We start from the raw sequence: 24,775 nt of genomic DNA on the forward strand, positions 1-24,775 counted from the left end.
GAGACCGTTGGTGATGTGATCAACGGTTTTATATGGTTTGGATCGAACTATCCAGAATGTATTTCCGGAAACCGTTACGGAAAATGTTTTCCCGCCGTTGTTTTAGTTCTCTACAGAACCGAGATACTGCTCTGGTTCGCAGTGCACTGTCACTGTCATTATTAGACGAGTGACACTGCACGCGCTGCTGCCTCCGCCACATGTGTTTTGTGTATCGCATGGCATTTTCATAGTATTAATTATACGAATTTAGTCTCTTGGATAGCGCTGATATGGCGCCTGATGGCTAAATAGTCTCATATCTTGACTCTTGAATATTGAGAATTTGATACTAATTATTTGATAAACATGCTTTTATGGAATCGAAAGGAATTGCTTCAACCTCCTAACATTACTTATAAAAGCTTAAATAAAGATTTGGGTACGTACTAGCCTTTTAGTTAGAATTTAATACTAGTTATAGAGCAATTACGTTGTTCTTTATAGATTTGAAGAAACTTAGAATGGCTTTAGAAGATGGCGTAAAACACTTCAAGAAATACATGTTTCTAACTAATGAACTTGCCATCTTATCAAGAATTTTGTATCGAATGAAAATGAAGTTTCGCAATTCCAGAGATTTTAAGCTTTTGGAGAAGCTGCGGCACTCCTTAGATACTTATATTAAAGTCGATTTCTCGCGACATTTGAAGACATTTCTAGATATGGTTCCCTCACAGTTTTATACACATACCTATTTGCCAAGCAAGAACATGTTGCTATTTATTTTAGTCAGGATCCAAGGTGAGATTCTAAGGCTTGTCACACACTATAGATTCATAAGAGATGCAACATGAGACATGCAGTAAATACTGCTTGGAAACGTTAAGCTGATAGGCTTATAAAGGGCATGACAAATAATATATGCATAACATAGAAAGTTACTTTTATGCTGATACCAAAGTTCATGCCTTTTTAATATTCTGTGCAATTCTTATGCATTTTGTACATTTGTCATCTTCTGTATAAAGCCACAATTACATTTCATATATGTGTATACCTATGTACTATAAATTTAAAATTCCTTAGGTCTTGCAAAATTAATGGAAAGAGCTTATGATACATGCCTCATCATAGCTTCAGAACTAAATCAACGACTGTATATAGGACATTTTTGGAAGTTGTTCCTAATTTTATTGGGTTTAGTGTCAAGGATAGCTATTTTAGTCAAGTTTGACACCAAGTTTCTTTGCGAGTTGTATGCCAAATTGCTGCATCATTCAAATAGATTGGAGGCTATTGGAGATGGTTGGCTGCCAAAGGATTATGAGTTACCTTCAGATTTGCGATTATGGTTGGGGGTCCAGTGGGTGAGTTTTCATTTTAAAGTTGAATAATGGTATGCCATTTTTTTTAAATATTGAGAATATTGTTAGTTTACTAAATCTTAATTTTTTTCACTGCCCATCAATATGTCCCATTAAGTATCATGTCATTAATATTTGATAGGTTTATGAGGAAGACTTTGTGGACTTAACATATGAACCATCAAGTGATGTTATTGATTTATTTAACTTGGTGGATGAAGATGAAGATGATGTACTATTCTGCAATGAGTACATATTATTGGATGATGAAGAAAAGAGTATTATAAACGATTTTCACAAGTTGTCACCTATAAAAGAGACACTGTCTCATAACAGGATGAGAGGTTTCAGTATAAATGAAGATGACGTAGGTTAGATTTTTCTAATTCTTTTTAATTATTTAATTATTTCCCTCAAAATTCCAGGGGAAGACATTGGGGATGCATTACCGATAATAGAGGAAGATAATGAGCCAGAAGATGTGGGAGACGAAATTATTGAGAACAGCTTAGAAATTGTGACACCAATTCTCAAATATCCTCAAGTACAAAAACGTTCTTCTTCCAGTGATGAGGTGTTGATTTTAAATGATTCGTTTTCAAGCCAGGATCCCATAGCCAAGCAGAAGATTACGCCTAACGTTATAGAGAAATGTGTAAAAAGGAAACTTGATTTACATTCTGCAATTTCAAGCCACAAGAATGAGATAAAAGCTGTAAATCTTGCCAGAGCCGTTGGATACCAGTCACAGAATAATCAAAGTGTTATTTGCTTAGATGATTTAGAGAAAATACCAGAGAAACAGTTAAAAAGGAAAGTCAACTTAAATACCTCATTGGTGTCCTCGAAAAAGAAAAAAGTAAATAGAGAATATTCTGAGATTTTAGAAACTTGTGAGGACAATGTAATATTCTTGGATAATAAAATACCTAATGTTCAAACCAGTTTATCTACAAGTCATCAAGAAATTACACCAAAGGAAAAAAATACAATTTTCAGCGTCCCTAAATCTAAACCACTAAATAAACAAACGCCCTGGAAGAAGAAAAAAAAACTAAAAAGAAGAAAGAGTGATATTATTTCAAATGACAGTTGTGACATGGCTTCTCATATAACTATGGGAAGAATGGACCAATCTGCCTTTTCAAACACTAAAAAAAGCAATTCATTTCTAAATCAATCCACTTCAAAGAAAAAGAAGAAACGAATTAAGAAGAGCAGAAAGGGAAAGAAAAAGAAATCAAAACCCAACAGCAACATTCATGAATAGAATAATTGCTGAATACATTTTTTAAAATTTTGTTTTGAAATTTGCCTTATTCAATATCCATTCAATGTTATTTCCTCCTCTATATTTCACATTTAGTAATCGGGTGTTTTCAATTTAAAACAGAGCCACTTGCATATTTTTTTATGTTTAAAAATATAGAATAAACAATATTGTTCTAGTTTTCACATTTGTATACAGCCATATCTATCTAACAAAAACAATAGGTAGGTGCAACATTCTTCAAAATGAAGGCTTACAAGTTACAAATAAGGTAATAAGAAAACTAAGTACAAAGTACTTAAAAAATATCGGCAGGATGGTTTCATAAATTAACAAATTGACTACAATCTAAGATGTGGCAGCACCTATAAAATTCTGTTTTGCAAATTTTCTATGTTCACTTTAAGAGCTAACAACAATAAAGTTAAGTTTTTACGGTACCAAGTAAAGTTGTATCTCACATGGGTTTTCCAATATTTATTAAGAAAATCTTTATAAAATTCACTCATTTCATCAGCATTTAACTGGGGTCTGTCTGTGGATGTGAATCGTTTTACATAAGCTTCTTTCTCCTGAAACAGAAATAATTTTTTTTCTAATTCAAGTATATACATAGTGCGAGTTGAAATAAGGATAGAAAAGTTGAAGTCTTAGTTGTATTTGAGATAAGCAGTGAAACTCACTAAAATCTAATGGGTATGACTATTATTATGAACAATTTTGGGCAGTCAATCCCATGGGCATGTCCTGAAATTTTGAGATGAACTTTTATGTGTCTAAAAGATATACTGTCATATTATTATTAAATGAGGAATAATTGCTTCCAACAAGACAAAGCGATTTCTGAATATGGTTAATGCAGCAAATTAGTATTATTTTTGGCTGTACAATGCACCTTATAGACAATTGTACCTTAATAAAATTGGTGTTATGTCTTGCCCAAAACTCTTGATTCCACTTCTGGGTGGCATCAGCAGCCTCTCGAAACTGCCTCTGCAAAATGGTTTCATTTGTGGGTATTTTTCTTACAATGGGGCGTAAGTTTGATACTGAATCTGGAGGTCCAATTATATCTACATCTTCTTGTTTTTGCACTACTATGATAGGCTGCTCTAAAATCTTCTCTATTAATACTGCTTGTGAGGCTCTTGATGAGGATATTCTCTTTGATATCTATGCCAAGAAAAAATTAATTTTGCTTGTTACTGCTATGAATTGTAAGAGATGGAAGTAAGGACAAGGGTAGGGCAACAAGGGATGGAACGTATGGAGGAATGAAGATCATTTTTGGGATCATTTTCATTAGTAAATGGGGAGAAATGCACTGTTACATAATAGTTGAATTGACGACTTACCTGGAAAATGGTAGAGACTTGTGGTCCATGGTAGAGACAAGAGCAAGTTCTGGTAAAAGACATGTTAAATTTTTGGTCGTTATGGGCAAATATTGTTTTTCAATTTAATCAAAACGGCCCTGCCGTACGGGCATTTTTGAGGTTATGTCTGAAAAACAAAATTAAATAAATCAACGTGACGTGAATGTGTGTCAACGTCAGTAACGTTTTTAAACCAAATTTGATTTAGTTTTTACTTAATTTCTTCAATTATCTGCTTTATTTCGCGGTAATTTGTGTTCAATTTCTTCTTATTTCACATTGTAATAATCAATTCCATTCAGTGGAATAACTGTAAAATAGAATTCCTATCAAATGTCCGTTGGATAATTTTTTACATTTCACTCATTTCCGCGTAAACGATAAAAATTTGAAACTTTTCTCGTCGGAAATAGATTTTCTGTTCAATTATAAGTGCTGCTAGTGTGCTATTAAGAAACCATATTCCAAAGGTAAGCATAATATTTAATAAATTTATACATAAAGTGATATTGTATCTCGGATATTTGAGAAGATACGGCTAAATGTTTTACAGCGTTTTGTAAAGCTCATTGAGACTATTCATTTCGGCTATTTTATAAGATAATCTCTCCACACCTGCCCGAATTATTGCCGAGCAAAGTTTGAAAAGCGACAAAAAATGAGTACCTCCCCCCTTTTCACATTTTTTGAAAAAAATTTGAAATTTTTAATGTGTTGATATCGGTTCAATGAAGTCATGTGGGTCTTATATTAACCGTGGATATCTCATATCGGGTCGTGGAAAGACAGTATTTTCAGCATAAAAAATCGTAAAAATTGAGGACCAAAGTGATGCCATACCTCGGAAACGAAAGAAGATGTAGTCAAACGGTTCTCGACATTTTATAGAGCTCGTCGAGACAATTAATTTGAGTTCCTTTTTAAGGCAATAACGTAACACCTTGTATTTTGATAGTCAGTACCGGCCTTATGGATGGGCAAAGGCCCTGAGCGTTTTTTCTTGAGGGTAGAGGGGCGCTGATTGATAATTTCGCCCAGGACGCCAGCCTTAGGCCGTTTCTGCAGATGGGAATATTGGCCAGATTTCAGTAACCTGACCTAACCTGACTAGGAACTTACCCTCAATACGGTTCATTATTTACTGCGTTTTATTATTCTCACATCCAGTAGAGATTAGTCTTGACACTAGAATTTGACACTATATTCAATTAATACCAGCTAAAAATAATATTTACTTTTAAGTAAGGCATTGAACAAACATCCCTGTTAACTTTTCAGCCACGATAATTTTTTTTATTGACTGAATGGACCTGTCCGAGCGATTTTGCTAAAATCCTTTAATCCCAATGATTTTTAATGTATTCTATAACAAATCACTTTCACCGAGTGCAGCTGTATACATTATGTCTGTCGCAGCAGTGCAGATTCACCGAACAAACTTTGACGTATGCGGCGGAAAAAAAACTACAAATCCATTTACAAATATTACTTTATTTAACCGACTTTTGAGTGGTAACTTTTACATGTTGTACATAAATACCAGCTTATTCATCAGTGAAACATCGACCTATTTAAGGGTAGACAAATTTAACTACGAACAAAATAATAACACAATAAATAAACAAAAAAATAATACCTAAGGCTAAAAAAAATCGTTTGAACGTTTTTTTAATTGATTTTGTCGTGATATGTTCTTAACTATAACCGGAAAAGACAGAAAATTTACACATGAATAGATAGGTGAGAAAGTTATAAAAATATACTAACAGCACTATTACGAAACTAAAAAGGAATGTAAATTAAAATCCAAACATAAGACCTGTGTGTTTGTATTTAAATAGCTTTCTATACCGTTTCGGAATCCTCCGTCCCTTCAATAAATAATTAGAAGTACTGATGACATGACGGCATCTAATAAAACTTTATATTTCACACATATAAAGTTATTTTTCTCAAAGTATAACAAATATTTAGTATAACAGTTTTATATACATTCACAAGCGTAGCATGAAGAAGATCTGGATAATCGTAGTGGTAAGTAATGCTGTTTTAATACTGAGAATTAAGAAAAAAAATAGTCGATACTACAGTAAGATAGTAAAAGACCCGTAATAAACTGGAGCGCGCGTTATTATAGAGAGTTCTATCATCTTCTAACAGCCCTTAAAGCTCTAAAACATTTAATGTCACATCCTTATATTGAAAAACACATTGTGTTCCTTATAAACTACGAAATGGAGACTAGAAAGGATGCACGACTTCAACTTGTGTAGTCAAGCTTACCATATGAAAGAAGCACATACATATAATAATTTATGCTTTTACTGTTCAGTGTTCATGGCTATAATTCAGCAAAGCAGCAGTCTATATCAGTGTATGTACAACTTTATTTATTATGAAACCTAAAATCAGCAAATCAATTAGGAGGTAATTTTCCTTAGTCTTATATTTTAAATAGGGTTTGAGAAACAATAAGATTTGCGTCTTTGGTGGAAGAACAGTTCCAGGTTCACATTCCTCATTGATTAGTAATTATGCGTACAACTACGGTTATGAACTGTTGACGGCAAACCTCAATGTTTCGACGAGATCTAAACTACAGTAATAGCTATACATGTTAGTAATACGTTTTAAGCTTCTCAAATATATTCACAGTAAGAAATCAAATGAAAGTAGAATATCAGTCAGGCAAATACATAGTTCTCTATACTATATACAAAATATTACACGTACATTTACAAAATTATCTTTCCAAGGGGAAGCATATATGTTCTGCTGTGTAAACTCCCTAATCACTATTTAAATGAGTATATCGACTGAATAACAATCACAAAAAGGCGTGTTTCTATATGGGTTACATAGGGTGCGACATAAATTACCATCACGAATCGTAAAACCAGGCTTAATCTTTCGAAAAAGTGGCAACCATTTATGGCAAAAAGGCTCTATGAGCTTCGAGAAAGCTACATAGAAAATGAGCTATGATGGGACCTAGAAACGGTTACATTACGTATAATATTTGCTTTAAATGATATATTAAGTGCACGATTATGTTTTGTGTTAGTAAAGCTTATTTAACATTTGACTAGAACATTTTTCCTATATAATGATCACTGCAAAAATCCTGAATAGATGGCGTTTGCTTATGTATCAGCTAGTATACCCGAATTGCTGAACTTTCTCGTAAAAATTACATAATACTTACACGTAATAGATTTAGTTATTGTATAAACACTTAAGTATAATACGATAAATTAAGGCTGCGAACGTAGGTGTGTAATTGGAGGTAAAAAATGTATTTTTAAATGAGCATATAGAAATAATCGCGTTTTCATCACATAAAGAACTGATATCTTTTTTACACACATAGATGTATATACGGACGCATATATAATTGATATGAGTAAAGAAAAGCACAATGATTTGGTACGCAATATAGTCGGCAGCTATTCCAGTTAAAAAATTAACGGACTTACAGGGTTTAGAAAGTATCATAATACATTTTTAATTGAAAGAGCTGGCACAGACTGTCATTATAGAATACATACGAATTTAACCAATGATTCTGAAATATTTTTCCATGAGTATTTTTTTTCACATATAGTTTGGGTAATGGTTGTGCAGCAACTCGAATTAGTTTTCTTGACAGCAGGGTGACTCAAATTGGTTTTCCTGACAGTGTGGCGGCCCAAAATGGCTTTGAAGTGCTTACGTGTTGATGGCAACATAACAATTAAAAAAAAAACAACAGAAATACATATGTATATTATAAAACCTCCAACGTTTATAAGACCTATACGTTTTACTGGTAAACTACGCCGGATACATTCAGTCTTGCGTATTGCTATATCAATAAAATGGGTATACACGGATGAAGTATTACATAATTACATTCTGCCTTACCGAAATGACCAAGAGACGAAATATTTGCTTGAAGTTTTAAGATAGTAAAAAAGTAACAACCTGTCGCTTAAGCGTAGTAACCGACGGTTAGTAGGTACTCCACGTGTATGGCACGTTTCGCGTCTTAGTCTTTCAGTTATAGAAATATACAGCAAAAACTATGCCGCCATGTAATTGACCCTTAATTTGCGGCCAATCTCCCTCCTAAGCGTAGGATTCGCTCACATGGTCAAAGAAATAGTCAAAATTTTCCATGTGACGACTAATTGGGTCTGGACTGGGTAAATTGCCGCTCAGGGCGCTTGCTCGGTACTGTTCGCTGAACGAGAGCAGGATCTCTCGGATCTTTGCAATGATCTCTTCCACTCAGGCGTTTGACTCCTTTTTTACAGAAAGGGTGATAATCCATCAGGTTAGATTGAGAAGGGATACATACCTTTAAGTTTTCAAAATAATGCATGATCTGTTCGTAGTCCATGCCTAGCTGCAGATCATCCAGGCCATTTAGTTCGGCCGGAGTTTTCCCTGATGGTAGTTCAGTCTTGTTTCCATCGTCAGTCATGCTAAACATTGGATTGCCTACTATAGTGGCTCGTTTAACTTCGGCGCTGTTTCGATTTACTAGAATAAGTTTGTTAATGAGTAGAGAAAAAAAGGTTTATTGAAACGTATCCATGTAAATATAAAAAACGCATACGTTTCGCATTGGGTGATCTCGGATACTGCACAAATTCCATTTTATCTCCAGTCTCTTTCTTCACCTCGGGCTCGTCGTCAAATTCAAAGACGTGCTGTTCTTCATCTTCAATCCCCTCTATCACGCGGTCCTTAAAACCATAATCGCTTCGGCTGTCGTCTATTGCAGTCTCCACCACTTGTTGGAGAAATTTCTCACTAGTACGACTTCCATTTCTAAAAACATTAAGTAACATCAACTACAAGCCCATTTTGTCAGCAATTAGTAAGACATTGAATCAAGTCGATATCTTTCGGGCATAAAATGTCTTTACTTTTATTGGGTCTCTTGCCTTACCTTTGGTGATGTTGATATTTCTTAGGAGTGGATGCACCTGGTGGCACCGGTGATTGCGCATTAGAGGTGGAAGGCAAATTACGGTGAGGCGGTACCGGAGGCCTGTAGTCATCACTGCACATAATCTTCTTTGGTGTCAGCGGCAAAGCATGTGGCGGCAGAGGAGGCGGCGGCGTAGGTTTGTTCCTACATAACCAATTTTTGTATTTGTGTGAAAATCATCAATATAGGAGGAACGTTCTCTAATAATTACCATCCAATTATTTCCGGATCGACCACTTCCACATTGCTGATCCTCGCCCCTAAAACATCTTTGCCCCTGCAGTAAGTGGTACTGTCGATTGATCTACCATTCGAATTTCCATCGTTCGGAGATGATGAAGCACCTGACGCAGGCTGTCTACCGGGCAGTTCAATGTGGTTCGGATTTATGAAACTGGTGGCCAAAGCATCGTCTGGATCCACGTAATTCATGTTAAGTGGATTGGTGATAATGCGCATATCTTGCCCGTTGTTGTTACTGCTGGCAATCTATAAAACATCACAAGTCAGGAAATGGCTTACGAAATTTATAAATCAATAAGAATTTATTAAAAGAAAATGCACCTAAAAAACTGCAAAAACTTACTGTAGAATTTCTATTTGATGGGGGATCCATGGTAGCTCTACCCAGCCACACCCAATCGTGAGCGTTCTGGGTAGATTCTCTGGGTTTGCGTGGTTCCCGGTGAATTACCATACTGGTGGGGTTTACTGGGGAAGCGTGGAGTCCTGCCGTGACTCCTGCCTCTATTGGTTTGAACTTTGAAGCGTAGACTACGCAGGATACCACGAATACCTACAGTTAAATATTCAATACGATGAGATTTTTTGAGGCTAGTAAAATATAAAGGAGATTTTCTTATACATAAAACGCATGTAGCGAGTGAACTCTTCTAATATTTTCATCGTCGTAAAAAATAAATGGGATATACGTGACTCAGTGACAAAGATGTAGGACTAACCACAATGGCACAGCAAAACGCCGCCAGCAGCACATACATGCTGATCTCTAAAGGCGTGAGATGATTGTACCGCCGCGTATCCCTCAGCACGCCTTTATTACCCTGGTACTGCCTCGCCTGCACATTTGGTTCTCGGGAGTTTTCATCTTTCAACGCAGTACCTATAACACACTATCAACTTACAAACTACCATTCAACATTTCAATAACCAACCCTTCAATATGTCCTGTAGATCCCCAAACTCCCTGCCTCCTTTGGAGTTTCCGTAACTACCCCCATCATTCTGCAGGATGTCTGGTCTGTGTGCTAGATCGCTGCTGCTAAAATCGACAACAATGTTAGCGGCGGCAGTAGCCAGAGGACCGGCGGGTTTCATTTTGGGTCGTCCCGTGGATCTGCATTCCTCTGACAAGAGTAGCGTCACCTAGACGGCTTGGTTACTAGTAAAGCAGAAACTTCCATAGAGCGAGAATTTACCTGTAATAAATCCCCACTCCCTTCACCAACTGCGATGACCCTCGGATGGTGAGAGGCTACCATGGGAGCAAAAGCCACTACGGCTGGGTCCAAGCTTTCCACAACCAAGTGATAGTCAGTGTCTGAAATATCGCGCAGGGCTGTCTTGGTACCGTCAGAAAACTCTAATTCAATATCCAACAATCCTTCCTAAAATATCCGATAATGCTGCAAATGATGCAAAGAATTTAAACAAGGCAGATCCTACTTGATATTGCGCAGTTAATTTCCTCGTCACGCTGGTTTCGGCCACGTAACCATTCTCTATGGAGCTATCAGGGGAGATGTTCAATTGAAGACCAGAGACCACTTGAACTGACATCTTCGTCAAACCCACTTTGTCGTTGCCCACTCGAATTTCCTTTGAACCGTACACTCTACTTGTTATAGGTGAGAGAACCTATGAAAAATGAACCTCATTGTCACTGGAAAAGGATGGGTTCTACAGAGTAACGTAAATAGTATGTACAAAACTGTAGAGCCAGTGCTCGGAAAGCTAGTAGACAGATAGCGAATGGAATTTTCGAAAATACTTCCGAGAGATCCAAACAAGCCGAATCCTTAATTTTTTGAGTTACTCCGTACGTTTGAAATATGTTAATCTGGTCAGCCTATAACTCTGTCTCCATCTTACCACTTTTCACCACAGATCGAGAAAAGACCATTTAGGGATATCATGTACATATATTAAGATGTCTGGTTTAAATACCTACCTGAACTTCAGTTCTTCCCATACTTCTCCCTTGCAAGACCCTGCCATGTAGGCTCGCAATTCTAGGATCACTAACCCTTAACCATGGTAGGACTAGATCGGTCACTCTCAACCAGGTGCGTCTGTTGATCAGATAGCTGACTCTGCCAGATTCGTGGTCAGTGGCCATAAAGTGGGCATAAACGTCCACGGAGGTTTGTTGGTAACGTAGTCGACAGATTGGTCTGTCTATGACGTTGCCCATGTCTTCGCTGTTAGGGCCCCAGGGACTGTAGGAACGTTTGCGCCGACGACGTTTGCTTTTGGGTGAGGCGCTAGAAAGAGATCAGAGTTGCTTTTAAAGTGAAAATATAAATCGTAAGTTTTTTCAGCTTTAGCTTTTACGTAATGTTGTCTAAAACCTAAATTTATTGAGCCGCAATCTATAGTCCATTTTTGCTGCGAAATAGTTTCTCTTCGTTTCTGGGAATTACTAACACTTGGCCTTAATGTCTACTAACTAAACGGTTAGATTATTGTTGAAGTTTGAAGAAGAACAATTTAGAAAGGAGAGCCTGCAGGAAGTCTAAAATAACTACTGTACGTTTAAATGTTATTTTACATAAATCCTGTGTAATAAATAACTTTTAAACGAGACACCCTGTATGCTTTAATATTCGATTCTATCTGACATTCCCATGTTGGGCAAATTTTATTTGACATTTTTCCGAATATGCAAACAAAGCAAACTTTATTAATTCATCACATCAAAACTTTCGTTAATATCCGCGTTCTGTTTCAGTTCAGTTTCCCTCGTGTTTCATGATTATTCATGTCATATCAATTTGTGTCTTTGCAGAGGAATGTAGCTCAAATTTTTAAGAACACAAGCTGCAATCCTGCTCAAAAAAAATTATAAAACCAATATGCAGACTTGTAAACGACCTTTTTTTTGTAATCTAAAAATCAAAGAACGTCGACATCTCATATAAAACGAAGTAAAAAATTCGTTTGCATGAGTTCTTGAGGAGTTCGTCGTCATTAAGATTTACGAAGTGCGAATAACTTTCCATGATTAGTAAAGTTACATGGAAGTTATGGAAGTGGCGTTTACTGAAGAATGTCACAAAACTTAAAGGCTAAAGTTCGAGGGAAGTTTGCCCCGTTTGCGGAGCATTCTCGGCTCGAGTATTAAAGTTTTAAAAAGTTGTACCTGCATTCAGCCGGGACATTATGAGAAAACTTGGATTTTCCATATCGTTTCGTCTAGTTAAAGTTTCGAATAAGAGCTATACCGCTAGAGGCGATGTTCATTTGTGTGTACCACGAAGAAGACAAGTTTGATAAATATTGTTGAAAGCAACTTACACTGGATTGTAATCAGGAACTCTCCAGGATTTCAGTTGAGACAACCTAGTGTCTGCGACTGCTAGCTCCAAGGGGAACTCTGGCATCCAGACCGTGAATTTCGCCAGTCCTGTATAGGTACCGTATTTTACTAGCACTGACCCATTTATTGAGCCTCTTTGCTCACTCCCGTCCACGTACACTGAACCACACGAGGATGAGACCTAAAACAAAGAAAATGCATAATTTATGGGATTTTCTATACATGTTCTTAACTTTTTATTTTTTATAAACTGTGGGACGAAACAAACAAGACAGACATGTTTTAGATGATTGTTGAAACTAGGTATGTTTATAGTAAGGAAAGAGAAATATGGGAATTATCATATACAGAATGATGTAAGAGATGACTATCTTTTCCTGAAATTTCATTTTTTAAATAATAATCTTATGGTTTCTTTAGTGCTGTTTTTATATTTTAGTCTGCTTCTTATTAGACAATTAATTTGCTTTAAAAAATCGAAAACGACTATTTTTGGCCTTTAAAAGTTAACTCAAAAATGAAACTTATTACTTAATCGTTTTCAGAATAGCATCTGAATTAAATCACTTCAATTTTTCCCATTTAACCCATTTTCCATCCTTACAGCTCTCAAGTTCTCTATCTCAAATCAGTATAACATTGCCTAAAACTGTTACTATTTAATCAATTAAGCAATTTCACTTGAATCAAAGTAAACAATCCTTTTCAAAGATTGATGGGCTGCAGAAATGGAAGAATGCACCTCGATCCGACTAAACCATCGACTGACTGTTTAGTCTAAAGTCTGCGGGGGCTTTTCTGTAATCAACCATTTCTAATTAACCAACCAAGAATAAAAGAAATTCAATTATTTTTTTAGCAAGTCATTCAAACAAGTTTCATCGATGCTAAAATCCAAGATTGGCAATCGATTTTTTAAAATAAAAACAAATTTCTGGATAGTATTGGGACTTAGAAGTATTTCGTGTTTAATGTTAATGGAGTGTAATAGAATACTCATTTTATTACATTCGAGGGCGTTTGTTGCAATATAGGAATTAATAGGTCTTATCAAGTATTTACAAACATATGCAAAATTATTATATTCCTATAGAGTACTGGACAAGATAATATACAAACAGGTTCCTAGATTCTCTGTACAAATTTAATTTTATGAAAATGCAGTCATCGTTCATGTCATGATATCGTATGCATCACCCTGCATACGATAGCTGCAGAAGAGATAAATAACTCTAAAACACTCATGAATAACTTCTAAATATATCGTTCTAAGGGGTCCTCAAAACATCCCATTTTTACTAGAAGAAATATATGTTTTTCCTGTTTGTTGTGTCCAGCAGTTTCGTGAAAATTCAAAATACTATAGTGCGAGTAAGGCAAACTGGTTCAAATTTGTATAGTATGTGTGTGTGTAACCTTAATCAATTTTGGTACTTAACTATGAAGAGTCAGATGCAGATGTTACGAACCTTAGGCTTAGCTAAGGGGTAGGGGCTTTGTTTGGGAGTTCTATCACTGATTCCCAACGATATGCAATTTTTTCCTAATTTCCTTTCTCATTCAAAGGTAAATTAGTTTTTTTTATTAAGCCCGGTTATTTTTTACCTGTCTATTCTCCACCATTAAAATATTTCTGACTACGCCTATGTCGTCAACTTAATTTCGATAGAAAGTTGGCGAAAATCAATATCTCAAGAGCTGTTCCTAGACCTCCCATACTCTTTCTCATCATCTTGTCAAACATAAGAAATCGCTTAAAACTTAAACCCGAGTCTAGTCCTGTTAAGTAATTTCTTATATTAAAATTATGAGTAAAATTGGATTATGCAGTTCTTAGTTTTACCAAGTTCTCAATTCTCTTTTACACCAGGTACATTTCGTGAAATCTGTTCGGTTCATTTGAATATGTAAATGACACCCTAATGAAGATGGGTTTACATATGTATGTAGTTCGAAACTAAATCTCTTATGTAGTATGCACGTTAGACTCGTGTGCAGCTTTTAATTACTTGACTAACTTTCCAGATTCCGTTGCTCTCGGATTCACCGGAGTTAATTCGACTGGAGCTGAAATTAATCCAACACATCATTGGCAGCTCTCACGGGTATTTTCGGTCGAAGGAGATATTAACTGTCCGTGTAATTCCGGAATATATGATATTTCAACGGAATTGTCGGTTTAATCCCGTTTTGGGGCTTCGCTAATCTGCACACAGGAGGTTGGTGATAATTAGAATTGAATTTTATGCTTCTGCAGGAAGCCGAGGAACTTTTAATGTTTAAGTCCAACGCCGATGAAGCAATTGCTATCAAATCGTTGCGGCATTGTTAGTTCTAATGCTATTTCTTGCGTCATTTTTCCTCGGGGACGGTGAAAAGGTAGATTTTGTAAAGAAAATATGTATTTTCGAAATTAATTTGAGTTTGAATTTATACAACTATTTTAACTAGAATGGGCCTACGTATTATTGGAAAACTTGGAAATGTATGGAATGAAATGCAACTTTTTTCAACAGTACGTCAATGCCATTTACTCATTAACTTGAGACTTTTTTATCTTTCGGAAAAAACGCAAGATATAACGAAGACTGAATTGAACAGGTTATTCAAATATTCACAAATAGATCACCATTGACGTGCTATGAAAAGAGTTTAGCATCATTCTGTAGATTTATGCAAACAATTGAGAAACACCCTGTATATGGATTATTCACTCTAGTAATATACATAATACATAATTGCTTCAAACGAATTAATCACGTTTGCATAAATTTGGTGCAGTTTCTCTCTAAATCTCACCTTTAAAACGTTGTCATCTTCGGAATGGCAGGAAGCTTGGAAAGTAACATCTGCAGCTTTCCCAGCCTGAGAAACGATGAACACTTTCATGGCCTGCGACACTTGTTGTCCGGTGAGCACTGCTGTGTTTAATACTTCCCAATTCTGTAAAAAAGTCCATGATTTATTAATTAAAATCCGATAAAAACATTTTGCATAAAAAATACTTTAAGAATGTATGGTCCTTCAAGGCAGGAACCAGGAATCTTTGGAATAACAAGTTCAAATTTAGTTTTTTATATTCTACTTAATTAATATTAAAATTAACACTTAACATAAGACAAGCCATCGGATTTAACTGAAAGCCTTAGAGTTGGTAAAATAAACACGGTTGGGTAATATTACGATTTTCATCAGAGCTCAAAATTTAAAAGCTATTTAATAGGCACAACATCCGAACAGTGAAATTTCGTATTCTCTCTTGGGAATTGCTTAAGCCCTTGCCTTGATCGCCCCGTCAGATTTGGGTCAGAAAGTCAGAAAAGAGGCTTACTGAAAGACGTGGGAACACGATTATCACCTAATTCAAGGGGTTATCAACTCGCAAAGTATCAGTTTCAAATCCAAGGTAGTAACTTTGATTGCAAGACAGTGGCCAACAGAAATTATATCGACTCTATTTTCTGAGATTTATTTTATCCTCTGTCAGAACGTCGGTTCACTATGTTCAATTTAAGAGAGTCATACAATTATTTTGGGCCGGCATCCCCTAGAGGGAAAATGTGAGACAGAAATTAACAGCAGCAGCAGCAGCATCCTCTTCAGCTTCATAAAACCTTTTTATTTTTTCATTATGCACCTCTTACAGGTTAGTCTTTTTCTAATTTGGTCTATTTTGCAAGATTTATCAGTAAAACGCGCATAAATTTATAAACAACCATCGGTACCGAAAATTCTTTTCCCTAAAGAACGTTTTTCTAAAACGCACCACTTTAACTTTCGATACCTTAACAATACAAGTCTCTCGTTTTTATCGAGAATGCTTAAGGAAATATATAGCTCCATTGTTGGCAAGAAAATCCCCAGAAAATACTGAGCTTAAAAGATAAATTATAATTCATACTGAGTGACAGAGCTTTTAGCCTTATATGGCATTACAGTATTCCAGGTAGGAAGCTTTTATCCTGGAGTATCTTAATAACGGATAACCTACAAGATGGAAGCCTTTTTCTCTGGACCGTGATGTTCGATATATGCTTAACGTTAAGTGGGAATAGGTAATGAAGTGTTTCCGATGATTAGCACCATCGAATTGGATATTAGGTTCAACTAAGTTCGTTTTTACGCAAATATCTAAGAGACCAACTAATGCTCAGTGGTGAGGTTACGTAGAAATGTTCCTGAAATCGAGGGGGGTATGAGTTACCTTACTATTCCCATTCTGTTCTATTTAACGTTGTAGTCTCAACTAAGCTTCGACTTATTCAGCTGCCGCTGATTTCCGTTTCTGCCACGCTTTTTTAATTAAATTGCTACGCAACCAAAGACAGAAAAAAGAAACAAGAAGCTGAAACATTAATTTAAACTAAGCCGACAGGCTAGATTATTAAAAGCGAACAGTGGCATGTTCCAGGTTGTAGGTCGAAAAATAACGCAACTAACAACCTACCGCAATGCGAACCCCACGTCCGCATGCCGTTCATTGGCCTGTTTATGGATTTAATTATATCAATGAACCTGAAATATTTGAAATGAATAATGAGACGCTTCTGGCTTTAACCCATTCGCGATTGTGCCTGGTTTCGCGATAATTAAACCACTATAATTTATGCTAATTATCTTCGCAATCACGGGAGCATGTCGGAGGACAGATTGGTGTTATCGAGCAAGTTGGATGGGGCCCATAAATCAATGCCCGTGTAGGTTTCGTGTAAATTTGAGAAATTCTAAATTTTGTAAGCAAAGACAATTTTTAGGTAAGCAGAAAATTTAATTCGATTTTTAGACGCATTTGGAACATAGGTAGCAGCAAACTACGATTAATGGCAACTTTTTAGTGAGCACTTGCACTCTCTGTGTAACACCTCCTTCTAGAGACAGCAAGTGGACGATTTGCCCACATATACGTTACACAATAAATATCGAACATCGAAGTTTGCTTGTCCTGCACACTTCCTTCCTCCTAGTTCTTAAAACTGCTAGGAGGTTCTGCTAGACAGTGGACTTAAGATGCAATAAGCCACTTCAAACAAAGAGAACAGTAACTTTCCTGCCAGCCTCTCTCAAGTTTCAGCTTTCTAGAATCGATTACTCTGATGTTAATGGTCTGTAAACAACCATATTTTCCCATATCGCGCAATATCGGAGAAATGTCAGTAAACAGTTTCGTTTCCAACCCCTCTGCTTGATACTCGTTTATAGGTCATTATGCAAGTCAAGAGATTAATAAGCTTTCTTGGAAAATACACATAAACCCGAAACCGTTGGCTTTTCCAAATATGTCGAATACTTTTTGTCGGTTGTTTGTTCTCACGATCAACAGAAGCGATCCAAGGAAACTTAAGCTCAAAGACACATATACATATTTTATGAAAGCGGCAGCGAAGGAAAGCCCTGTAGTCGTTCGTCGATATATGCTCTCTTGTTTCTATGCATGGCAAATCCAGAAAAATGCACCTTTGCGGTTCGTATTCCAATTGCAAATTCAGTGGAAAAGGTTTAAAAATGCAAAGTTCCTGGAAAATGTATAGCAAGCTACGATATCAGTTCCCGCTCGAATCGAACTAGATCGTGTTGGCACACAAACACCAAATATTTTGTGGTAAACCAGCGCAAAGTTCAGAGGTTATCAGTAATGAACTAATTCCTAACACCGCATGAAAATCAATTAACTAGAATAACATCAGTCGATTAGACTAAACTATCAGTGGTTTGCTGCTCCAACATGCGTGTCTTCAATGGCACAGTCCTCCTTGTGACCCTCGTTGCCTTTGCCGTCCTCTTCAAAGGGTCCTCAGCAGCATGTCTGGACAAATTCGCTTTAAGTTCGGTAGATGCTCTGGTGCATAAACAAAGAAATGCCAAGGCAATTACCTTCTTGGCTAAGAACTTCAATGAGCTGGACGATTACATCAGCATTGATGTAATTGGTTCCAATGTAACTGAACTTTGTGAAGGTAAGAAATATCATTTCTTACTCCATTTAAGGCAAACCCCAAGTTTCTAGGCATGGTAAAGAATTTTCCTGTATTGGAGTCTTTGACGCTGGTCAATGCTAATATAACTAGCATTGAAAGTGGAGCATTCCAGAATGTGCATAGGTTGAAAGATCTTTCTCTGGCGGTTAATCGCCTCAAGCACATTCCTAGGGGGGTCTTTAACACTGTTAAGAGTCTTAAGGTACAGAACAATACATATCGTAAAAACATACAGTATGTTCAATAAAAATGTCCAGCAAGAGGATCTCGTAAACGGTAAAAGACAGAAACTTGTTTAAATTAAGTCAAGACCCTCAAGACTGCATCTTGCTATAACTCGGAAGAAAACAGAAATACGAAACCTCATGCCGGACATTCTTATCTTAGACATTTTTTCCATGAATTATTTACATAGGGCATCTACTTGAGCAACAACCAAATAGAGAGTATAGAAGATGCAGCCTTTTCTGAAATGCCCAACCTGAAATCCATCCACCTAGCCCACAACAAAATAGCCACACTCAGTGGAAACATTCTCTTCGGTAGTCCTAATATCTCCTTGGTGGACTTCAGTTACAATAAACTAACCACAATTAAAGATACATCTTTGGATGACTTGCAATATTCTACAGTTCGCAATCATTTGAAGATCTTTTTGCAAAGAAACCAGATAGATTCTGTCTCGAAATATGCGCTTGCGAAACTGAAAGTTCCAATTAAACTTCATTTGGAATTTAATCGAATTATCAATGTTTCTGATGTCATCACCTCCCTCAGAGAGCACAGTTCTGTCTATTTAGACAACAACAAGGTTCAATGCGTTTCTGACGATGTTTTGAAGTTTATTAAGTGGACACAGATATCCGTTAATATTAATAGAAACCCTGTACAATGTCAGTGCGTTGAAAACGTGGATAAAGTTTTAAATGGAGATGTTAAGGGAGAGTTGAATGTAATTACGACATTGCCGTGTTCATTGGAAAACCCTTTTTTTGGAAATCAATTATAATAAGAAAGGTTGCAATACTTTAAGTAAATAGAGAATTATTGTCTTAGAATACCCAATTTGGCTAAGGCCTCTTTAATGACCTCATCAATGGAGAAACGTTGAAAATTGTTTAAAAAATACTAAAGGCTTGTAGTTTTAGAGAATTTTTAAATAGAAGTTTTCATGTAATGTATAACTGAATAATTCAGCGACAGTTTTGATTGGTAATATAAATAATACGTCATTGGATAAATGAGAATGGCAATTTCTGCCACTGAGAGATCAATTTGACTTGCTGCGTCTATTCTCAGACATGTGCAGCAAGTCAATGATGTGTCTGTACATTAAACACACACTGACGAACCTGACGAGGCCAATACATCGAAACCCGTGTCACCTGATTACCTAACATCCTGTTTCTTTTCTACTGGGAAGCTCATAAAGTTCGAAAATATAGTCAACATTTTCCTAATACTATGTTCAATACTATATTTATAATGCTTTTATGCAGGTCGGGCGAACTACAAATATAGATCGCTGATTGCGGTAGAGGACGGCAACATAGTTGCTGAAAGTGCCTTTGCTGATGAAAGCAGCTTATTGTTTCCATTTATTATCCGACGTAAAGAGAAGGTTTTTCAAAGGAAACAGAGTATTTTTACAAGTCTGTGGTAGAACATAATTGAGGATAAGGATCCTTTTTCTTTATTTTCATCCTCTACATTTTACTAACATTTTAAACTCGGAAAAATGGAGTGAACAAAGTTACAAATGAAGTAAACAAGAATAAATAAAGAATTCTTATTCATACCTTGATTGAAGAGCTCCAGCATAGAGCAACATATTCTAAGCCCAATTAAGACAGCAACTCGGTCGACAGGATTATCATCTGCCTAGTGGATCCCATGAGAATATCTTGCGGTATCTGGTAAACCGCAGAGTAAGACCCAACATGAGGACCGACCCATGTCGGAAGATCTGGCGAAATTATTTCGGCCACCCATATTACAAACACAGCACCGGGAAAAGATCAAACAAAACGTAAAGTGCTGAAGAGTATGTCTAGAAACTCATGAGCTCATGCGAAACCAGTTGAACAACTGCATTATGAATAACACAATTGCATGAACATTTTATATACATTAACAATCCATTTGATAGAGTATGGCACAGTAGTATACAAAATTCAAAGAAAAAAACCTACCTCATCATTATCAAAAATCTACTTGAAAATAGACAACTAAAAGTAGGAATTGACGACAGTTTTTGTTTCCCTTTTTCTCTTTAACCAAGGCTCCCCTAAGAATCACTGCTTTTACTCTTCCTCTATAATGTATACTGCCATGTTATACACAACCGTGGCTTCCAGGGCAAAAAATATATAGACAAAATAGTATAAATACTGCAACAGACTGAGCACGTTGCTCTTATTACTACACGTCAATATATCCGCCTTGGGCTTTCTTTAATCGATACCGATTGTATAAGGTTTTCATTTCTCAGCAAGGTGTTCGGCGAAAAATTTATTAGGGGACCCACTATTTCCCTTTTTCCTTTTAATATCAGGAGCCTTCAGGGCACGTTATCGGCACGTAAAGGGTCGAGATTCGATAAGAATACAGACCGCCGTAATTTGTAACAATCGATAAAGTTCCGAGAGTTTGTGGCCCTTTTTCGGTCGGTTAAAGTGATTTTTGCGGCGAATAATTTTGTTTGATTTTTTTCTCTTAAATTTAACACAACTGGAAGGTACTTAGAGGGCAATTAGAGAGTCCAATACGCCATCAAATCCCGGCATGACAGCAAATAAAGGCAAGCACCCCAAATATTAAGACCCTTCTTCCTGTACTTGATTAAGCCTCTTTGGGGACTGTAATGACCATTTCCTACCCATGGCGTCTACCTTATTAGTGTCCAAAAAATCGAATTTTGTCTTTTTGCTTCTTTTCCAGGTCTTTGTCATGAAAAACTAACACTATAAACATATGGTAAAAGCTTAAGGAGGCGAATGTTTAAATGTCTGGTTTACAATCGTTAACGTGGAATCAATGCAACTGAATGTTACACAAAATGTCTTTAATGTAAATAGGTAGAAATAGCTATCTCATGACAGGCATTGCCCATTTTTTGTGTAAGCTGTTCAATATATTAATTTGGACAAAGTACACCTTCATTTTCAAAATATCGTAGACACCATAATCCATGAAAGTAAAATCTGAAGATCGTACTTACCATTGTAGAAGATGTCTCAAACTCGGTGCCTCTATATTTATTTTATGGAAATAGAAAGTAACATGAAAAATTAAAATTATGGGTCTTCAATGGGGTTGGATGACCTCCATATCGATCTGAAGAAGTTCATTTCTAAAATTTCAGAGTAACGAGTTATGACATCGTCGATAATATTTTTTAAGAAACATACCCAAATTCTGACAAAATTATATTGATTCAATTTTTTTCACACAACTTTTGTTAAAGACATTTTTTATGTGTTATCGTTTAACAGTTATAAGCAAAAACGTCTTAGGAATTATTGCGAGAATGTATCCAGAAATATTAGATCAGCCTTATTCCTATATCTAGTTATATCTGGAATTGTGCAGCAATACCTAAATAACACGTTTGGACAAAACAGGATTGGCATTAACAGGCCTGTGAAGTGGCCACGGAAGTCACCAGACTTAACTCCCAAGGACTTTTTTTGTAGGGATTTCTTAAAAATAAAGTTTATAAAAGCCTTTCAAGGAATTTATAATACTTAAAGGAAAACATAAGAACTGCTTGCAATGGGTTAATACAAGAAATATTAAAAAAGGCTACTGTCACAGAAGTTAAGCGAAGATTTCAAATGTGCCTTGCAGAAGGGAAAAGGCATATTAAAAATGGGTTAAAATAAATATAATATTTGTTGTGCTTCTTTTTATGAGTTAGTTTTATAAAAACTAAATTATTGTTGTTTGTTTCGTTTTTGTTGTAAAATTTAATATTTTTGCGATAATTCTTAAGACTTTTCGCTTATATTATACCTTTTAAACGATAACACACGATAAAAAATTTCTTTAACAAAAGTTATGTGAAAAAATAGAATGAATATAGCTTTCTCAAAATTTGGGTATGTTTCTAGGAAAAATATCATTGATAACGTCATAACTCCTTAATCCAACGTTTTAGAAATGAACTTCTTCAGCTCAAAATGGAGATCATCTAACCATATTGAAGATCCATAGTTAAATTTTTTTGTATTACTTTCCATGTCTGTAAAATATATATACAGTGTGTCTACGTTAAGAACTTACCACCCTTGTAAAATCTTTATTTTTTAACCGATTTTGACGTTTTTTTTTGTTAATTAGATATTCAAAATGCGCATTGATCTAGTGGATACGATAAGTCTCCACCTATACTCATGGCCAACTGCGTGTATTTTTATGGGATCAAATTAAAAAAAAAAACTATTAGGTTTTTTTAGGATAAAAATGAAGGCAGATTCTCAATTGGAATGACCTCAAACCCACCTGTACCGATTTTCATTTGTCTGTTATAAAGGGCGTTTGAGAAATCAATAAAACATGTTTTTTATGTAAACAAGTTTTAAAATTGACAAAAAATTTATTTTAATAATAAAATTGATTTGAGAGATTTTCTTTATTTCAGAACACAGGTTGTTGGAGAACATTGCAATTTTGTTCTTTCAATTATGACAAAATGTTTTAGATATTAAACAGATAATTTGAATTCATTATTTTACTTTCTTGTTCCTTATAATCTGCAATACGCAATAATGCTGTATCCACAAGTTAAGTTTGCTGTAAAAACAAAAAATATTTTGCTATGGCTACTAGCTGTCAGGTATACTAATTGTTGATTTGTAGTTCATAACATCATTAATTAAACAGAAGCAAAATGTTGGAAAAATGTTATATTCACTGCAGGAAAAAATTAAAATAAGATTACTTGGTGATAGAACGCGTAATTTCGTAAAGCAGCAAAAGAATTCAATCGATGACACCCAAAGCGCAATATTAGCCATGTAACGGTTGCAAGTATTAACATATATTTTGATCATTGTGGGATAACTGTAAAATACCGAGCCAGCAACGTAATCGCAATCCTCGAGCAAACCGAGTAATTTTATATTATTTTAATGCCAATCCGCATTCAAGTTTGAGGGATGCTAGTAGGAATTTAAACATTTCTAAAAATCATATCTGGAAATATTTTTATAAAAGTGATAAACAAACCTTATAAACCGAAATTTCTTCATATGTCTGAAACTAGAGATCAAAATCTAAGAAGGGAGTTCTGTTTATTGCCATAGGGTATATACCAAGAAGATTATTTTTTAAAAACATGTTATACACCGATGAAGCTGCATTTACGACAAACTGTATAGTGTCCACATCCAAATTGGATAATCGAATGTAAAGGACAATACTTCTCAAGAGTAAACGTTTTCTGTGGTATTGTAAATCAAAATATTATTGGCCGCATTTTTTCGACGAAAGTTTGAATGCTGCTCGTTTTCTGAAATTTCTATAAAATGCGTTTAGTGACGCACTTGATGAGCTTCCTCTTGATTATCGCTACAATTTACATTTCCAAGTTGATGAAGTGTCCATTCATAACGCGATTAATGTAAGAAATTGGTTAAATGATAATTTTCCCAAACGCTGGATCGGATAAAATAGTCTTTATTCGTTGGCCGCCGCAATCTCCGGATATTATGCCCATGGACTTTTTCCTTTGGGGAAGAATAACAAATAAAAAGTTTATGGCACAAGACTCCAGACTCTCGAAGAGCTTTGTGCACGCGTTAGAGAAGCTTGGTGAAGCATAATTCGACATCAACTAAATGACGTATTGAGAAATAACCGTCGACGTATTGAAAAATCTATAACAAAATTTGGGGGGTTAATTGAAAAGCTAATATTTAACCCAAAAAACAGTTTTGCCCCAGTTAATAATTTATTATTCTATATTAAATTGAAATTAACATTAGTTTATTGTAAACAAGTTATTTTTAGTATTTAAACAGTTTAAAGTTCTTTAATACTAGTAATACATTTTTTTTGAACAACCGCCAATCGGTTCTATTGTTAAAATTTATTTTTTGCCAATTTTAAAATTTGTTTACATGAAAAACATGTTTTATTGATTTTCTCGAATTCCTAGTATAGCAGAAAAATGAGAATTTGTACAAGTGGGTTTTAGGTCATTCTAATTGAGAATCTACGTTTGTCGTTATCTTAAAAAAGGCTCTAATAGTAACATACTTTTTGAAAT

The 24,775-nt window shown here is 35.5% G+C and overlaps 4 protein-coding genes across 6 annotated transcripts in view; 2 read left to right on the forward strand and 2 right to left on the reverse strand.

The window, feature by feature from the left end:
- The first annotated feature begins 262 nt into the window (after positions 1–262).
- Positions 263–2,631, forward strand: LOC136409803 (nucleolus and neural progenitor protein). Of its 3 annotated transcripts, none has more exons than XM_066391596.1 (6): positions 263–421; positions 487–783; positions 1,069–1,349; positions 1,489–1,717; positions 1,772–1,890; positions 1,950–2,113. In XM_066391596.1, the coding sequence occupies exons 1-6, from the start codon at positions 349–351 to the stop codon at positions 1,983–1,985; spliced, it is 1,035 nt and encodes a 344-aa protein (XP_066247693.1). In that variant the 5' UTR covers positions 263–348; the 3' UTR covers positions 1,986–2,113. The 3 variants fall into 3 exon arrangements, with proteins under 3 accessions (XP_066247693.1, XP_066247692.1, XP_066247691.1); XM_066391595.1 differs by having other exon boundaries at positions 270–421; positions 1,954–2,631; XM_066391594.1 differs by having other exon boundaries at positions 270–421; positions 1,772–2,631.
- Positions 2,632–2,896: 265 nt separating this feature from the next.
- On the reverse strand, positions 2,897–4,117 carry Coa8 (Cytochrome c oxidase assembly factor 8). The gene is made up of 3 exons (XM_066391601.1): positions 3,972–4,117; positions 3,529–3,789; positions 2,897–3,188 (listed from the first exon to the last, which is right to left on the reverse strand). The coding sequence occupies exons 1-3, from the start codon at positions 4,032–4,034 to the stop codon at positions 2,982–2,984; spliced, it is 531 nt and encodes a 176-aa protein (XP_066247698.1). The 5' UTR covers positions 4,035–4,117; the 3' UTR covers positions 2,897–2,981.
- Positions 4,118–5,463: 1,346 nt separating this feature from the next.
- The window catches only part of dtn (transmembrane protein 132C dtn), a 107,189-nt gene continuing 87,877 nt past the window's right edge, over positions 5,464–24,775 (reverse strand). The window contains exons 8-20 of the mRNA XM_066391586.1: positions 15,329–15,472; positions 12,508–12,710; positions 11,162–11,474; positions 10,657–10,848; positions 10,410–10,598; positions 10,146–10,356; positions 9,933–10,093; positions 9,557–9,766; positions 9,182–9,459; positions 8,929–9,114; positions 8,593–8,807; positions 8,332–8,516; positions 5,464–8,276 (exon numbers count right to left, since the gene is read on the reverse strand). Coding sequence (XP_066247683.1) covers positions 8,262–8,276; positions 8,332–8,516; positions 8,593–8,807; positions 8,929–9,114; positions 9,182–9,459; positions 9,557–9,766; positions 9,933–10,093; positions 10,146–10,356; positions 10,410–10,598; positions 10,657–10,848; positions 11,162–11,474; positions 12,508–12,710; positions 15,329–15,472 — 2,502 coding nt within the window. The 3' untranslated portion in view covers positions 5,464–8,261. The remainder of the gene's footprint in view (positions 8,277–8,331; positions 8,517–8,592; positions 8,808–8,928; positions 9,115–9,181; positions 9,460–9,556; positions 9,767–9,932; positions 10,094–10,145; positions 10,357–10,409; positions 10,599–10,656; positions 10,849–11,161; positions 11,475–12,507; positions 12,711–15,328; positions 15,473–24,775) is intronic.
- On the forward strand, positions 18,202–19,685 carry LOC136409807 (chondroadherin-like). Its single transcript, XM_066391600.1, has 3 exons — positions 18,202–18,483; positions 18,534–18,706; positions 18,920–19,685. Exons 1-3 carry the CDS (start codon positions 18,252–18,254, stop codon positions 19,511–19,513), a joined length of 999 nt encoding a protein of 332 aa, XP_066247697.1. The 5' UTR covers positions 18,202–18,251; the 3' UTR covers positions 19,514–19,685.

The sequence above is a fragment of the Euwallacea similis genome, chromosome 7 (assembly GCF_039881205.1).
Source record: "Euwallacea similis isolate ESF13 chromosome 7, ESF131.1, whole genome shotgun sequence".
Classification (NCBI taxonomy): Eukaryota; Metazoa; Arthropoda; class Insecta; order Coleoptera; family Curculionidae; genus Euwallacea; species Euwallacea similis.

Excerpts from the sequence above, each read along its gene's own strand:
- LOC136409803 (XM_066391594.1), top strand. The coding sequence starts at position 349 with ATGCTTTTATGGAATCGAAAGGAATTGCTTCAACCTCCTAACATTACT. Across the intron at positions 1,350-1,488 it reads TATGGTTGGGGGTCCAGTGG|GTTTATGAGGAAGACTTTGT; the intron begins GTGAGTTTTCAT and ends AATATTTGATAG. Across the intron at positions 1,718-1,771 it reads TATAAATGAAGATGACGTAG|GGGAAGACATTGGGGATGCA; the intron begins GTTAGATTTTTC and ends TCAAAATTCCAG.
- Coa8 (XM_066391601.1), bottom strand. The coding sequence starts at position 4,034 with ATGTCTTTTACCAGAACTTGCTCTTGTCTCTACCATGGACCACAAGTC. Across the intron at positions 3,790-3,971 it reads AAGTCTCTACCATTTTCCAG|ATATCAAAGAGAATATCCTC; the intron begins GTAAGTCGTCAA and ends TTCTTGGCATAG. Across the intron at positions 3,189-3,528 it reads ATAACACCAATTTTATTAAG|GAGAAAGAAGCTTATGTAAA; the intron begins GTACAATTGTCT and ends TTTCTGTTTCAG.
- LOC136409807 (XM_066391600.1), top strand. The coding sequence starts at position 18,252 with ATGCGTGTCTTCAATGGCACAGTCCTCCTTGTGACCCTCGTTGCCTTT. Across the intron at positions 18,484-18,533 it reads TGTAACTGAACTTTGTGAAG|GCATGGTAAAGAATTTTCCT; the intron begins GTAAGAAATATC and ends CCAAGTTTCTAG. Across the intron at positions 18,707-18,919 it reads ACACTGTTAAGAGTCTTAAG|GGCATCTACTTGAGCAACAA; the intron begins GTACAGAACAAT and ends TTATTTACATAG.